The 17,264-nt window shown below is 44.0% G+C and overlaps 1 protein-coding gene and 1 pseudogene across 2 annotated transcripts in view; both read left to right on the forward strand.

Moving 5' to 3' along the window:
- The window catches only part of LOC120025369 (disintegrin and metalloproteinase domain-containing protein 10-like), an 81,445-nt gene that overhangs the window by 17,895 nt on the left and 46,286 nt on the right, over window positions 1–17,264 (forward strand). For both annotated transcript variants that reach the window (XM_038969913.1, XM_038969912.1), the window contains exon 2: window positions 2,516–2,666. In XM_038969913.1, the coding sequence (XP_038825841.1) occupies window positions 2,516–2,666 (151 nt within the window). The remainder of the gene's footprint in view (window positions 1–2,515; window positions 2,667–17,264) is intronic.
- LOC120025239 lies at window positions 14,484–15,004 on the forward strand (annotated as a pseudogene).

Below are 17,264 nucleotides of genomic sequence, written 5' to 3' on the forward strand. Positions count from 1 at the left end.
TGTGTACCAGGGCTCAAGGTGCTCGACCAATCGGCGAAAGCCAACATCATTCACGACAGAGAACGGTTGATTGTCAAGGGCAATGAATTCCATTATCTTGGTGTTTAATGGATTTCCCCTTTTGAGTTGTCTCGCTGAGATTCTTCCTCTTTCAAATGACTGCTCCACTTGAATGTGTTTAGTTGTTAGAAGTGTGCGCTTAGTATTTTTCGTGTCATTACGTCATCTACCTACGTTATATTGGTATGCACGTCAGCTTTGACATCGGTTTTGCACATCGGCGTTAAACTAGACATCGGGCCGACGCTGGCATTTTTAGATAATATCGTCCGATTTTCGATATGCTCACCGATATATATTGTGCATCCCTACCTCTCCCACGTGACCTACTTGTGTGTTTGTACTGACATGTGTAACTGATAATGCGCACACACTACATGTTTATGTAAATTGTGAAGTATTTTGTCTGTAATGTATTTTTCGTTATGCATCGGACCCCAGTAAGACTAGCTGTCACCATTGGCGTCTGGTAATGGGGATCGTAATAAATCAAATCAAGTTACTAATCTCTGCTTAACCACCTTAGAGGGTTTTCACACACTCTCATTACCAGTTCTCAGGCTGACTTTTTGTGAGAAGTGTTCCCCACAGTTCACAGCTCAAATTGCAGCGTTTTACAGTACATAGAAGGAAGGAAACTTTAAGAAATCTAAGCTGTTCATTTGGTTTGCTAACTTTCTAGCTAAGTGGCTATATTTCAATATCAAGCTTATGTTCTTACTGCAGAGATATTCATACAGCCCAACCCTACGCATGGCATACATCGTCCAATGAAATGTTTACTTGCAGGTTCCTTCTTGACAATGCAAAAATAATAAGGAATAATAACAGATAAGAGCAGCTCGTGGCTGAGGTGTGTGGGGTCCTTAATGATCCTGCATTTCTTACTCGGGCACGTTTTTTACGTAGATGTCCTGGAGCATAGTCCCAGTGGCGTACTGGTCCGTCTTCACCACCCGCTGGAGGGGCCTTGTGGATGGAGCAATTCCTGTACCAGGCCGTGATGCAAACGGTCCGGATGCTCTCGACGGTGCAGCGGTACTATTTGGAGATGACCCAGGGCGGCATGCCAAATTTCTTCAGCCCCTTAGGAAGCAGAGACTCTGTTATGCCCTCTTGACATGAATGGTGGTGGTGTTGGTCCGTGATAAGTCCTCAGTGATGTGGAAGCCAAGGAACAACCTGACTCTACTGCAGTCCCGTTGATTTGGATTGGGGTATGTTCCCTCCTCTGCTTCCTGAAGTCAACAATCAGCTCTTTTGTTTTGCTGATGTGGAGGGAGAGGTTGTTGTCATGACACCACAATGCTAGGTCACTTACCTCCTCCCTATAGGCTGACTCATCGTTGTTGTTTATCAGGCCTACAACCGTGGTGTCATCAGAAAACTTGATGTTGGTGTCGTGCAAAGCCAACATGAATGAGGCTATGTAATGTTTTTTCAACCTTTTTTCACAGTACATCAAATTTAAAGTGCTCTGGTGATTAAATAGATTTTTTTTTATAGATCCCATGAAATTGGAAGGGTAACAAAAAATCTCTCCGAAGTTTGACAAATGGCAATTTTTCTGTGTTGGCGGTGTTTCTGGGAGCAGGGGGAGGGAAGATGAGACTGGGGATTGGATCACATCTGTGTAAAGATGCCTGGAACCCCTGCTAGGAGCTGTAAATTATGACAACGGTGTTTGTGTCAGATAATAAAATGGTCTGAGTCAGCAGGAGGCAGAGTAAAGGGTTTCTAGCTAGCTGCTCTTGATGGGAATCACTCTAGGTCCCTATGATGGGAAGGAGAATGGGGATATATTTGGCACACTGCAGTCTTGTGCTTATCATCTACTCAACTTGTGGAAGTTTTTTTTTTTTTTTTAGCATTTCAACACTAAATCTCTTACATGCCCTCAAGGCATTCAAAATGTGTTTGCGGTAGCCGATTGTTTCAATTTATTGTTTTTACTATTGCTGCAGCAGTTTTAGATGGAATGGGAAAAGTGAATGAAGCAAATACTGTGCTGAAAATAACCATTGGGCCTCTATAGTATTGTAGTATCTTGTGGGCGCAGGTGTCCTTCAAAAGTGAAGCTATTCTTAGTCTCAAAAACAGTGCTTGAGGGAGTAACATCTTTATCCAAGGAAGGATGAAATGGAAAACACACACACACAGTAAGTCTAAATCAATGGTGAGAATGAGAGAAATACACACAGCCTGCTGTTGTATTATTCATGAGGTATTATTCATAAGATACTTGTGAATCTAGTCAAGGCTAAAGCTTTCATAATGAGGGATTATGTGTCATGGTCTCGGGTTAAAAATAATTCCTAATAGACTAGCTGCGTTTTGAAGTAATGCTGTTCTGAAGTTTTGTCACTGCACCCCATGCCTACCTGCCAGTGAGGAATGAGTTGTTTTGACTTTTTAATTGGCCATTAAAAGTCTGTTTTCACCTCTGTTCCTGCAGGTCAGTATGGAAACCCTCTGAACAAGTACATCCGCCACTATGAGGGCCTGTCCTACGACACCGAGGCCCTGCACAGCAACCACCAGAGAGCCAAGAGGGCCGTCTCCCACGAGGACAAGGTCCTGCAGCTTGACTTCCACGCACACGGAAGGTACGTCACACTCTTTAGTCTAGTGTACATTTTAAAGTTTATAAGAGATCTAGCGTTAGCCTGGTTGCCAAATCTGTAGTGCTTTAGCCAACTCATCTGATTTATTGTTGTCATGTGTCGTGGCAATTTCCTGTATTACCAAATGAGGAGAGTTACAAACCACACACCAGTCAGACACTTAAACTTCATCTTTAATTATATGAGCTTCACCATAGCCCTTTGACTCTCAGATCAATTCAGTGTCTATAATGAATTCTGAGAGTGCCTAAAAAAGAATATCAAGATCTTTTATAGCCAAGATACACCCCTCTCAACTTACATGACGAACCACAGATCTTAGGAAAACTTCACAAAGGGCCTTTTACTTGAGAAAGGAGTATCCCATAGCCAGATAGCATTAGCTATAAATTATCGTTCAGTTTGGTCTCTAAGACAAGGTTCTAATCTCGTTCCTGGTACTTCATAGTACCAAAACATTACCTCATCCAAGGCATAACTCAATTGTCAACTCTATATTCTCCCATCTCAAGTAAACCCCCTCTTCTCCCCACTCCTGGACAAGCTCACTGAGGGAAGTGACTTGAGCACAGACATTGTTGATCCAAGAGATAATTGGTTCCCCCTTAATCACGCCATCCCTTCACATGGTTTAACAGATAAATTCACCCTCTCTGGGCCCCAAGTGACTTTTCCCTAGCTGAGAAGGGAAAAGTGCAACTGCCAACAGTATAGTCCAAAGGGAGACATTCTAATGACAAGTATCTCACATAAGCATATTATGTAAATAAAACATCTTATCTATGTTACCCAACTAATTCTGATTCATCCTCCACACATGCCATTCATTTACCAATTATTGACTGACGTGACAATGTCAGTCAGAGGAGTTGGATAGAATACGAACAGATCTGGCTTCTGCTTTTCAGGCAAGTCGAGCGTCACTCCCAACTCAACAAACCTGTCGATGCTCGTAGTAAATAACTGACCTGTGACGTGTTTTCCTGCATGGAAAAAAAAGCTTTTGCTCAAGGGAGGAATCTCCCAATGAAGTCTGTGTGGGGTTTTGGATTACAGGAATATCTTAACACTTTGAGAGAGCGGTGTGGTAGAGTCTGGCATGGCATTGTGCACCAGCGTGATACAGGGATAGCCTACTGGAAGACAGTGGGTGTTCACTGGTTACCAGGCCTAAAGTGTTGTTATAGCAGCCTGCAGCAAGCTACTTCTTCTCACAGGCACCCACCTATTCCTACCAAACGTTTAGTATTCTGTCCTAGGCTGACTCTGTGCCTGTCTGTATGTGGGATGAGTTGATGGTTATTAAATCCAGCCGATTGTAGTCTCCAGCTATCTCTGACCTTGACTGATATGGTCACCAAGCAAAACACAAACCTAGAGGTTAATATGAAGAGATAGAAAAGATGTACATACATCTAAGAGAAGTGCTGCTGTCTGGTTTTTGGTTAATCCAAAATGCTTTATTTGGGGAATGATGGCCAGGAGCTCGCTCGCTCGCTCCCCTCCCCCACACATAATCTACTGTTTCTATTTCAGATGGTGGATAAAGTCTTACTGATTTGGGGACTAGCAGTCCATGTTACCACCTGTCTCTTAACTAAGATGACCCTCACCCTCCCAACAGGGCAAAATCCTCTCTGTCCTCCTCTGACAGTTCACAAACTGTCAGTACAGGACTGTGTTTTATTTCGCCAGCTCTGTTCTCTCTCTCCTCTTTGTCACGGGAGCGGTACTGAGTCCTGACCTTGACGTGTGGATTCACTCCCAGTGGAGGGAAGAGGGTATTGTCCTCTTGTGTAACAGACAACAGCAGGAGTGCAGACTGGCAGTGCAGACTGGCAGTGCAGACTGGCAGTGCAGACTGGCAGTGCAGACTGGCAGTGCAGACTGGCAGTGCAGAGGTTCCTTTGGGAGCTGCAATACAGCAAGACCTATCTCTGCTATAGTGTTACCTACCTTCTAATCCCAAAGCTACTGGGCAGATGACTCTTGTCACTGGGAAGTTTTTGTGTCTGTACAACATCATGTGCATGTAACTTTCCCGTCAAATGATGATATTCATGTCAGTTTTAACCCATCCCCGGCTTAAATCACATCAGTCCTATTCTGTTCAAGTAGACCCTAGTTTATCTCTTTCATAATGGCACCATTTTATGTTTTGGAAACATTTACTTGTATATCTGTATTTCCAGCTAGCAGTGTTGTGGTCTCCCAGGGATGGTGAGAACAGGCTGCAGCGGTCACTTCCTGGTTGTCTGTTTCAGAGGACCGTTTCATTCACTGCTTGTTCTGGAGATAGCCCTGCAGGTGTTCACATTGTCTCCCAGTAACTACACCAGATGGGTGGAATGGGCTAGTGTGTCAGTTAAGCAGTCACAAAACACTGCCTCTTCTCTGTGTAGAACAGAGCTCATAATTATTCAGTGCTTCTGGACATGAAGGGGAAAATGCAGCTTTTCTGGAGACGGCACGTCTTGTACACCTCCCACCCTTCTCTGTGCCTCGAACGAGCTCATCAACCAACCAACACTTTCAAACTGGGACACACGCACTTGTTCGTATATTCATTCGTTCGTACATTTGTACATTCGTTCGTCAATACGTACATACATACATACATACATACATACATACATACATACATACATACATACATACATACATACATACATACATACATACATACATACATACAGTTAAAGTCGGACGTTTACATACCTCAGCCAAATACATTTAAACTCAGTTTTTCACAATTCCTGACATTTAATCCAAGTACAAATTCCATGTCTTAGGTCAGTTAGGATCACCACTTATATTTTAAGAATGTGAAATGTCAGAATAATAGTAGAGAGAATGATTTATTTCAGCTTTTATTTCTTTCATCACATTCCTAGTGGGTCAGAAGATTACATACACTCAATTAGTATTTGGTAGCATTGCCTTTTTAAATTGTTTCACTTGGGTCAAACGTTTCAGGTAGCCTTCCACAAGCTTCCCACAATAAGTTGGGTGAATTTTGGTCCATTCCTCTTGACAGAGCTGGTGTAACTGAGACAGGTTTGTAGGCCTCCTTGCTCGCACACACTTTTTCAGTTCTGTCCACAAATGTTCTATAGGATTGAGGTCAGGGCTTTGTGATGGCCACTCCAATACCTTGACTTTGTTGTCCTTAAGCCATTTTGCAACAACTTTGGAAGTATGCTTGGGGTCATTGTCCATTTGGAAGACCCATTTGCGACCAAGCTTTAACTTCCTGACTCATGTCTTGAGATGTTGCTTCAATATATCCACATAATTTTCCTCCCTCATGATGCCATCAATTTTGTGAAGTGCACCAGTCCCTCCTGCAGCAAAGCACCCCCACAACATGATGCTGCCACCCCATGCTTCACAGTTGGGATGGTGTTCTTCGGCTTGCAAGCGTCTCCATTTTTCATCCAAACATAACGATGGTCATTATGGCCAAACAACAGTTCTATTTTTGTTTCATCAGACCAGAGGACATTTCTCCAAAAAGTACGATCTTTGTCCCATGTGCAGTTGTAAACCGTAGTCTGGCTTTTTTATGGCGGTTTTGGAGCTGTGGCTTCTTCCTTGCTGAGCGGCTTTTCAGGTTATGTCGATATAGGACTTGTTTTACTGTGGATATAGATACTTTTGTACCTGTTTCCTCCAGCATCTTCACAACGTCCTTGCTGCTGTTCTGGGATTGATTTGCACTTTTCGCATCAAAGTATGTTCATCTCTAGGAGACCAACCGCGTTTCCTTCCTGATCGGTATGATGGCTGCGTGGTCCCATGATGTTTATACTTGCGTACTATTGTTTGTACAGATGAACGTGGTACTGTCAGGCGTTTGGAAATTGCTCCCAAGGATGAACCAGACTTGTGGAGGTCTACAATTTTTTTTTTCTGAGGTCTTGGCTGATTTCTTTTGATTTTCCCATGATGTCAAGCAAAGAGGCACTGAGTTTGAAGGTAGGCCTTGAAATACATCCACAGGTACACCTCCAATTGACTCAAATGATGCCAATTAGCCTATCAGAAGCTTCTAAAGCCATGAAATCATTTTCTGTAATTTTCCAAGCTGTTTAAAGGCACAGTCAATTAGTGCATGTAAACTTCTGACCCACTGGAATTGTGATGCAGTGAAATAATCTGTCTGTAAACAATTGATGGAAAAATTACTTGTCATGCACAAAGGAGATGTCCTAACCGACTTGCCAAAACTATAGTTTGTTAACAAGAAATTTGTGGAGTGGTTGAAAAACGAGTTTTATTGACTCCAACCTAAGTGTATGTAAACTTCCGACTTCAACTGTACATACGTACATACATACATACACGTGCACAATGAAACACACACGTTCTTTCTTATTGTGTGTGGTTGCGTCACTGTCCAAGCTATTAGAAAAGGTGTTTACCCCTCTGTCTCATTCTCTCTCTCTCTCTCCTTCGCCGTGGCCTGCTGTGTGTGAAGGGTGTTGTGAGACCTAAAAATAATCTATCCCAGGAGCCCTGTCATTTTCAACACTCCTCCTTTGCTCCTTTCTTCACCACTGTCTTCTGAAGGTTTTGTGTGGGGGAATGATCAGAATACCCCCTCCTGTACTGCGTACACTCTGCGGCATGACATTATTAGCCCCTTGGAAACAGCAGGAGCTGCTTGCGTGGGCGGCAGTCACAGCTAACGTTAACTTCATGTGAACGTTTTCCTCAGCCATGTATTTTCTGCAAGCCCTTTGCTCTCTGGTGTGATGTTCACCCTGGAGTGTAGTGTGATACTCATCTGGCCTGTTAACCTGTCTGGCACCGGGGTTCCGCTAGCGGAACTCCTCCCACATTCCACTGAAAAGGCAGAGCGCGAAATTCAAAAAATATTTTTGAGAAATATTTAACTTTCACACATTAACAAGTCCAATACAGCAAATGAAAGATACACATCTTGTGAATCCAGTCAACATGTCCGATTTTTAACATGTTTTACAGCGAAAACACCACATATATTTATGTTAGCTCACCACCAAATACAAAAAAGGACAGACATTTTTCACAGCACAGGTAGCATGCACAAAGCCAACCTAACTAACCAAGAACCAACCAAACTAACCAAGAAACAACTTCATCAGATGACAGTCTTATAACATGTTATACAATAAATCTATGTTTTGTTCGAAAAATGTGCATATTTGAGGTATAAATCAGTTTTACATTGCAGCTACCATCACAGCTACCGTCAGAAATAGAACCGAAGCAGCCAGAGTAATTACAGACACCAACGTCAAATACCTAAATACTCATCATAAAACATTTCTGAAAAATCGATGGTGTACAGCAAATTAAAGACAAACATCTTGTGAATCCAGCCAATATTTCAGATTTTTTAAGTGTTTTACAGCGAAAACACAATATAGCAATATATTAGCTTACTACAATAGCCTACCGCATTCATTCAAGGCACGTTAGCGATAGCAATAGGCACGTTAGCGATAGCGAATAAACCAGCAAAATATATTAATTTTCACTAACCTTCATAAACCTTCATCAGATGACAGTCCTATAACATCAGGTTATACATACACTTATGTTTTGTTCGAAAATGTGCATATTTAGAGCTGAAATCAGTGGTTATACATTGTGCTAACGTAGCATCTTTTTCCCAGAATGTGCGGATATTTTTATGACACCAACTATTCTGACCAAATAACTATTCATAAACGTTACTAGAAAATACATGTTGTATAGGAAATGATAGATACACTAGTTCTTAATGCAATCGCCGTGTTAGAATTCTAAAAATAACTTCATTACGACATCCAGCTTAGTTATAGCGAGAGCGTGCCCAAAATCTGGGCGCAAATGACTAGTACAACATGTTCGACAGATATATGAAATAGCATCATAAAATGGGTCCTACTTTTGATGATCTTCCATCAGAATGTTGTACAAGGGGTCCTTTGTCCAGAACAATCGTTGTTTGGTTTTAGAATGTCCTCTTCTCCAGTCAATTAGCACGGAAAGCTAGCAAAGTAGCGCGAAGCTCTCCTTCCTGAACAAAGGCACACAACGCAACACGCCTAACGTCCCGAATAAATTTCAATAATCTAATAAAACTATATTGAAAAAACATACTTTACGATGATATTGTCACATGTATCAAATAAAATCAAAGCCGGAGATATTAGTCGTCTATAACGACAGCTTTTCAGAAGGCAATACCAGGTCCCTTTTCGCACGCTCCAGAAAACAGGAAACTGGTGACACGTCATGCCGAGAGCTTTTATTCGACCCCAGATCAAGTTATACACTCCATTTCTTCTCTCACTGCCTGTCGACATCTAGTGGAAGGTGTATGAAGTGCATGTATACTGATATATATGAAGGCCATTTATAGGCAGGCCCTAGAACAGAGCATCGATTTCAGATTTTCCACTTCCTATCAGGAAGTTTGCTGCAAAATGAGTTCTGTTTTACTCACAGATATAATTCAAACGGTTTTAGAAACTAGAGAGTGTTTTCTATCCAATAGTAATAATAATATGCATATTGTACGAGCAAGAATTGAGTACGAGGCCGTTTAAATTGGGCACGATTTTCCCCCAAAGTGAAAACAGCGCCCTCTGTCCTCAACAGGTTTTAAACCACCTGATGTATCTGTTGTGAAGAAAAATTATTGAGAGGATGTTGCACAACAGTACATGTCTTCATTCATTCACCCTGTTTGGGCAGACCATCTAACATTCCCCTGAATTACCAACATTCCAATAATGGTAGTGGGATGGTTGAATGTTTGGCTTGGATAGTTCTGAGGGATTTTGAGATCTCCATTCCAGCCACTGAGCACCGCCCTTATGACTGAGAACATGTGATGAGGGTAACGTTTGAGTTAGCACACCAAGGGCGGCATTCAGCCTCCGAACCCCACCCCCATTTTTTTGTGTTCATTTTCTCTCTGTCTAGCATGAGCTGGAGGGAGTTTCTTAAATTGACTTACACCAGTCTTTCTTTTTACATCCAGTGTGAACGAGTGCAGACTCAAGTAGAAGGGTTAAGAATCAGACTGCCCAGCTGATATTGACTTCTGTAAGTGAAGAATGAACTGCTGACTGTTTCCTCCTCCCTGTGTGACCTTTTGTATTGTGTTGAGCATGCAGTCTTACTCCACGCCTCCGTCACAGCCAAGGCAGTGGTGTCTGGTGATTAGGAGGCTCGTCACAGAAAAGCCCTTTTGTTTGCCCACACTCACATCACTACCACTCCCCTCCTCCCACTCCAACACTATGAGCAGCTAGATCAAGATACCCGACAGGGCAATCCTGAGGCTTTGTACAGTGTAGGATCACATGCCAGGGTACAGTACAGTATACACCAAGGGTTCAGTTCCAGGGGAGAGACTAAGCACCGGCTTCTCTCTTACAAGATATTTCACCTCACTAGGACAAATGGGATCCAGTAAAGGTTCCTAGCTAACTGAAGCAAACAACTGCTACAGTAGAGCATTCCTTTTAGTAAGGGGACAGGACAGCATGGTTCAGAGAGAGGCCTACAACTTCACGTCACCTCCCAAACAGTCAACACACCAGTGGTCTGGTTCAGAGGGGAACCCCCTACATTAATTATTCCAGGCCACTATTCAGCCAGGGTGCGCGTTCATTTGTTTGTGATTGAGCGTGTGTTCAGAGTGATTATCCTGCTCATCTATCTACCCCAGACTGGGGTTAACATGTTAAGCCACAGGGAAGCTGCATGCCACAACTCAACTAACATGAACCCTGCCACTGTAGTCTCTCTAAGGTGAGTTTGGCCTTGTAGTGAACTGCCTGCCATGACTGGATTGGCCAGAAGGATGGACGATTCTGCTGCTGCATATATAGCCTGTAGTGTTTTGTAGGTGTGGGTTCTCATTTGTGTGTTTGTCTTCGGGCCTATACCTGTCTGTGTGATAATGCATTATCTCATGCCTGGTTAGTTGGAGTATTTCCTTTATCCAGTTCCCCGGTCTGTTTTCGGGGGTTTGGACAGGAGATAAGGGAGTGTGAAAGTCAGTCCCGCTGACTGTGGGCCTGAGGCTGTGCTGGATACAGAGAGGGCAGCCATATGACTGTCAGACGCTCAGTCAGGCACTGAATCATTTAACAGTCAGCTGCTACCCTTAGTCTAACTGCACCTCTATTGGTTATAAAAACCTCCTCTATCACTGTGAAACACGGCCCTGTTTGTTAAGTCATGGACGCCACTGTGTGTGTACGGTGTGTACTGTTAGTGTGTGTACGTTGTGTTTTTCATAGCCTTGGCTGTTCCGTGGTACACAGGAACCAGTTTCTCTGCCCTTGGATGAATGTTTCATGGAACGCTAATGATGTCAGAGCAACCTAGACAGAGCGTGGCAGAGATGGAACGCAGCGCTGCGCTGGCCCCAGTCACAGCTACCCACAATGCTCTATGGCTCCCATGAGCCCTCTGCGAGGTCAGGCTGTTGTGAGGAGAGTTTGGTGCTTGATCAAGAACAAGCATTTCTCTCTCTCACGTGGACCTCCAGTGCACAGCTACTGGTACTCAGTACTGCTCCTCTCAGCCCACATCGTCTCCCAGCGCCTTGTTTACTTCATGAATAATCAGGAAGTTGTTCAGAACCTTTCCTGAGAACCAGCAGCAGGAAGGAAGATCTGTTATTCTGTATTCAGTCGTTTTGTTTATTTATTTTCTAGATGTTTAGTTTCTAGGTTGAAAGCCCCTGTGAACCATTTAGTCATTTTTGGCAGTGTCAGTGAAGTTCTGTGTTGGTATGATAACAATTTGATGGGAAGACTCAAAGTGGCTCTTAAACATTAACACAAAGTCAAATGCTTAAAATTAGTCTGTTTAGGGCTCAACATTTTAACACTTGACAAGTAAAAACAATCACCCACAAATCACAATATTAAACAAGTACTCAGAGCAGAATTGGATCAGTGTCCTCCGGATGCGATGTTTTGTGCACTGTTCTCACAATTTCTGCAGAACTCATTGGAGTGGAATTGTATTACGTTGACGGCCACAATCAAACCGTGTAGCCTCGTGTGCACATTTTGTTGATATTCCTTGCTAGTTTGTGTTATTTGCCCAATTTATAGCTCCATTTTTGGTCACAAACATGGTTTGTACGCTCATGAAAAGTAATGTGTGAATCACATGCTTGTGGGCCCGAGGAGCGTGAGAGAGACATTGCAGCCAATTCAAAACATATTGTGTAGCCTGGCTAGTTAACTATTTAGCTATTAGCATGTTTTAATGTCACGTTCAATGTCCTAAAAATAAGTTTCACCGGCACTCCCACAAATGGCCGACGCGCAATTGATGAACGGGGTGTGTTAATATACCAATGCTGCATACAATCTGACACCATGGGAGAGCTGGAATTTCCCTCATCATTGGCCATGTAATTCTGACAACATAAAAAATATTATAGTTAGTCTAATTGACAAACTCGCATGCTGTCAGTAGATCTCCCCTGAAACTTGAATATTTTAGCCTTTCAAGGTTATGAATAAACATGCCTTAGTTAGTTACCTTGCTTTGGAGTAGCCTACCTTAGCCATTTGATGGCTGATTTATTGAAAGAGGGAATTATTTAATTGTTTTAGAGGCTACTGAAGGCATCCGCATGCTTCCTGTTCGGAACAGTTCATGAATATATTATGATGTTTGTGTTAGTTTTGGCCTTCGGCAAGGTTTTTTTCTGGCTGTTCATGCACACACACACAAATCTTGAGGCATGCCGAAGTCTACGCCTTCTTGGTCTGTGATTGGTCAACAGTAGGGATTCTTCAATTAAGTGTTTGTCACTCAATGATAGACAACTCATTTTCATGCACATTTTTCACTTGAGAAATACTGCACCAAACTTAGATGTAAAATTGCAAAACTAAGATCTCCTCTGTAAAAATGTATCTTCGATTAAGTCTGACTATTTTGTGGAAGTGTATACTGGCTATGGTGCCTTAAGCTGGACAAACAGTATTATTGGTGCTTTTTTTTCTAGTTTTTCAAGTGAAGGTCTTTAAGGTTGTATGCAGCACACGTGTTTGGTTCGCCTAGCTGCCAGCCAAACTGAAGCAAGCAGAAGCCTTAAGGGTGGTCAACTATCCTCCAGGAGAGCCTTAAAGGGGCAGTGTTATATTTTGCGAAAGAAGACAATAGGCAGAGTGTAGCCTAGCCTATATATTTTTGTCTGATTCTCTATGGTAATGATAATGTATTTTTTTGTAAATTGGTTCCTTGCATCATATAATGATGTAAAAATTGTGTTACAGACCATATTTAATTTCTCTTAAACTTTCAGACAAGTAAAAAATCTGTCATACTTGTCTGAAGGACACGAACTTTTTAAGCCACATGTCAAGCCCTGCTGTTTGTAAATGTAAGCAATATTATTTTTAAGAGGATAAATTACAAGCTAATGTTTTTATTCTTTAATCAACAAAATTGTAAGCCTACACTTTTCAGTGTAAAAGTACAAATTTGTACAATTTACAATTTGGCAAGCCTTTGTAAATAAGCGCTTTCATTATCCGGTGTTGATCTACATGCAATCCACCCGCAACATCTATAATGACATTTATCAAAGAAAAATTTGCTGAACTTAGATGACATCCATCTGTTGGTTGACAGTTGTTACTGATGTTTCTACAAGACAGGCTTTATAGTGCTTCTTGACTACCTGTAAAACTAGCTCTGCTGAACATTGAGGGGAAATGGCTTCACATAATGGTGCAGAAAACTCCACTATATTTTTCATCAAGAGGGTTAAGACCAGCTTTCACAACTCATCCTCACTTTCACTGGGGTGGAGAGATTATTATGTGGGTCAAATGAATGTGTCTCTCTCTTGCTCGCTTTGTCCCCCCCTTTCTTCAACATATCTACACAACGCCCTCTACACACTATCACCGGTCTCTCTTTCTCTCTCCTCTCTCTCTCTCCCCTCTGTCTCCTTCTCTCCCACCCAACCCTGGGAGGGTGCAGACAGCCATGGGTCCTTTGAGGCCTCTGACAGTCCCCTGAAATCCTGGAGGATTGTCACTGCTACATTGGATTAGAGTTGCAGCAGTCTGAGAGCCTCCCTCTCGTAGAGTTGCAGTCTGAGGTTATCCCAGCTGGCAGCAGCTGAGTGCAGGCAAGCTGGCCGTGTGGTGGGGTTGGTTTAGGTCTATGGTACCCAGCGGCCCAGCACTTATCCCTGGTTTGATCACCCAGTCCTAGGGTGTATGGGTGTCTGATCCCACCCCACTGACGCTGTTGAAGGATGACATGCCCCTGCCTCTGCTCCATCGACGACACCAAGTTCAAACAGATAAATCTGAACAGTGTAATTGCGTCTGCTCTTTATCAGTGCAGTTTGTCTAAAGGCCAGTGATCCATGAGACCTGGAAGTCATGGGAACGATGGTGTGGAGGGAGACAGAGGTAGTGGTGGAGCTCATGCTACTATCCTGCACCATGTAAAGATGTTCACATTTTTTTGTTTAAATAACATTTCAGATTTTATCTTTGTGTGAACTGAGTCATCAACATTGCACAGACAACTATCATCATAGTAGTTTTAATTCTTACTGCTCTTCAGGTAAGGCTTCCTTGTGAAGCCCTCTCTAAGGTAATACTTAAGATATTTTCTCCAGCTTGCCGTGTTCATCCTTGTGAACGAACCGTGGCCGTGACCAGGCCACCCCGTGGTTGATGCCTGGCAAAAAGCACTGTCTCTAGTTATGAGGAGGAAATGGCTCAAATGATGAGGCCGTATTGATTTGTTATATTGCCCATTAATAATCAACTGGCTGCTGCGTACGTCACTGCAAGCACAGGACCTGTAGTCACAGTCCTGGGACTCAAGTCTCTAGCCAAACGCCTTCCAGCTGTCATGAGCCGGTTCGTCCCCTTCTTTGCTGTAGTGACTGTCAACTGTTTCAACATCCCCTTCATGAGGCAGAGAGCTGAACTACGGCATCCCAGTGACCAATGAGAACTGGTTAGGAGAGTCAGTCACCGCTGCCAAGTCAGGCATCATCCAGGCGGTGGAGTCCACGATTGGCATGGCTGTGCCAGCTATGGCTGTGCCCCCTGTGGTAATGAAAACACCTGGGGAAGAAGGCCTTCCCAGTCCTAAACGCCTCAGTACTGGTGGGTCTGTACTTGGTGTTTGCCACTCCTCTGTGCTGTGCCCTGTTCCCACAGATGAGTTCTATGGCAGTGAGCAGCTTGGAGCCAGATCTTCAGGAGAGGATACGACAGAGCAGTCCGTACACGTCTACCGTCTTCTTCAAAGGCTTTAGGACCACACAATAACACGCACACCACAGACCAGCCCCCTCTGCTGGCTGGAACCCTCTTGTCCCATCGCTGCAACTCCCGTACGGACTCGAGAGGCGAAGGTCGAGAGCCGTGCATCCTCCAAAACACAACCCAGCCAAGCCGCACTGCTTCTTGACACAGTGCCTGCTTAACCTGGAAGCCAGGCGCACCAATGTGTCGGAGGAGACACTGTACACCTGGTGACTGTGTCAGCGTGCATTGCACCCGGCCCACCACAGGAGTAGCTAGTGCGCGATGGGACAAGAACATCCCTGCCAGCCAAACCCTTCCCTAACCCGGACGACGCTGGGCCAGTAGTGCGCCGGTCTACCGGTCGCGGCTGGCTGCGACAGAGCCTGGACTCAAACCAGGATCTCTAGTGGCACAGCTAGCACTGCGATGCAGTGCCTTAGACCACTGCGCCACTCAGGAGGCCCAGGGTTTTGTTTTTCATTGCAAAACGTTTTGCTACAGTGTGCCCTAATGAACATTACCCAGATGACTAGCACAGTTTCCCCCTCTCCACTGCCATTGGAAGCGTACTTACACACACACACACACACACACCCCTCTCATCTTAGTGCACCGGGTAACCCTGTGTGTTTTTGTAATCCTTTTGTGTTACCATGAAAACCTTTAGATGCAATGACACTGCATGGACACTCCTAACTGATTTCAGTAAGCACATTCCTGTTAGCATTGATGACAATGATATGCCAGCAGAAAGATTTATGTAGTACAGGATCTAGGCCTAATGTTTCAGCCCCATATCAAGACCTTGTGTCTTAGAACGTTGGGCCAGTAACCGAAAGGTCGCTGTTTCAAATCCCCAGGCTGAATAGATGAAAACATCTGCCAATGTGCCATTGAGCAAGGCACGTAACCCTAATTGCTTCTGTAAATTGTTCTGGATGAAAGTGTCTGGGTGTGCCAGGGGGAATAACAAGCAGTAAATCTAACCTCAGTTTATCTCTGGAGGGCTGCTGCTGCTGGGTGGGTACATGGGTGCTCTCCTTTCTCACTCACTCTCTCTGGATTCTCTCTCTCCCTCTCTCTCATTCCCCCCTCTCTGGATTCTCTCTCTAATTCCTCTCTCTCATTCCTCACTCACTCTCCCTCTCTCAGCTCTTCCCACCCTGACTCTCTCTCTACACACACTCTCACATAACATCCCGGGCTGCGGGTGATATTAATAGTGTGCTGAGTCCCTGAGAAGCTTAGGAAGAATTACCTCTCCTATCCAGGCTCCCCTCACATATTTCACCTGGTCGGCTGTGACAGACAGGGCAGGTTGGAGAGGCCCACCACAGGGCTGGCTGACTGACTGAAGACCAGGGGCAGGTGGGAGAAGATGTATATGGTAGATGCTAAGGGATTCCATTGGCAGACAATGAGAAGCTAGTTTTGAGGCATTTCAGTCCACATGTAGCCTAATCATCACACAATTAGGTGAGAGGAGAGGCTCAGGCTAGATGTTGAGGGGGTGGACGGCCCGTCACTTCAGCTTTAAAAGAGAACTGCCAGCCAGGGAGATTGTGTAGGACAGACGGGCACACACAGCGGGAAGTAGGGTGACAGTTTGGTCAGTGTTCGTAACAGGAATAACAAGGTGTGTGTTGCGTCAGTGGCTGTGTCCCCAAATGTCAGTGCTCCTCAGGCCTCAGGGCAGACTCAAGGAGGGGGTGTGACGAACAGATAATGGAGGATTAGTGAGGCTGCATTGCAGGGGCATTATGGAAAGGAGACAGTGGTCTGTAAGCACGTCATGGCCAATGAAATCAAACACGTCTGTATTTGTAAGGAAATTATGCTGTACCTTGCTTATCAACTGTTTGAGTACAGTGCGGATTACAAATTGGTTGTAGTGAATCAAAAGATATACAGCAATGTGTGTTCCTCTCTGTAGATAGATATATAGACAGCCACTTCAGTGATGTAATCAGTAAGTGACTCATTTTTTGTGGGCTGGAGGGCAGTGGCCCATGTGAGAGTCATGTCTGACGGATGGAATGTCTCTAGGATTGTTGGGAAGGAGCCTATAGTGAACAGAACAACTCAGTCTTCTGGGAGGTGACTGGGTCATATGCAGCTCATGTGGTTTGAGAGCATGCTTGGAGAGCAGGCGCATGAGGAGGGAATGCAACAAACCCGCTGTATACTCATACAGCCTTTACTTATACTACGTTTGAGAGGCAGGCGTTATTATTATCCCTATGGCAATCCTTCAGTGTAGTGATTAGCCTGTTCAGTGAAG

The sequence above is a fragment of the Salvelinus namaycush genome, chromosome 30, assembly GCF_016432855.1.
Source record: "Salvelinus namaycush isolate Seneca chromosome 30, SaNama_1.0, whole genome shotgun sequence".
NCBI classification, from domain to species: Eukaryota; Metazoa; Chordata; class Actinopteri; order Salmoniformes; family Salmonidae; genus Salvelinus; species Salvelinus namaycush.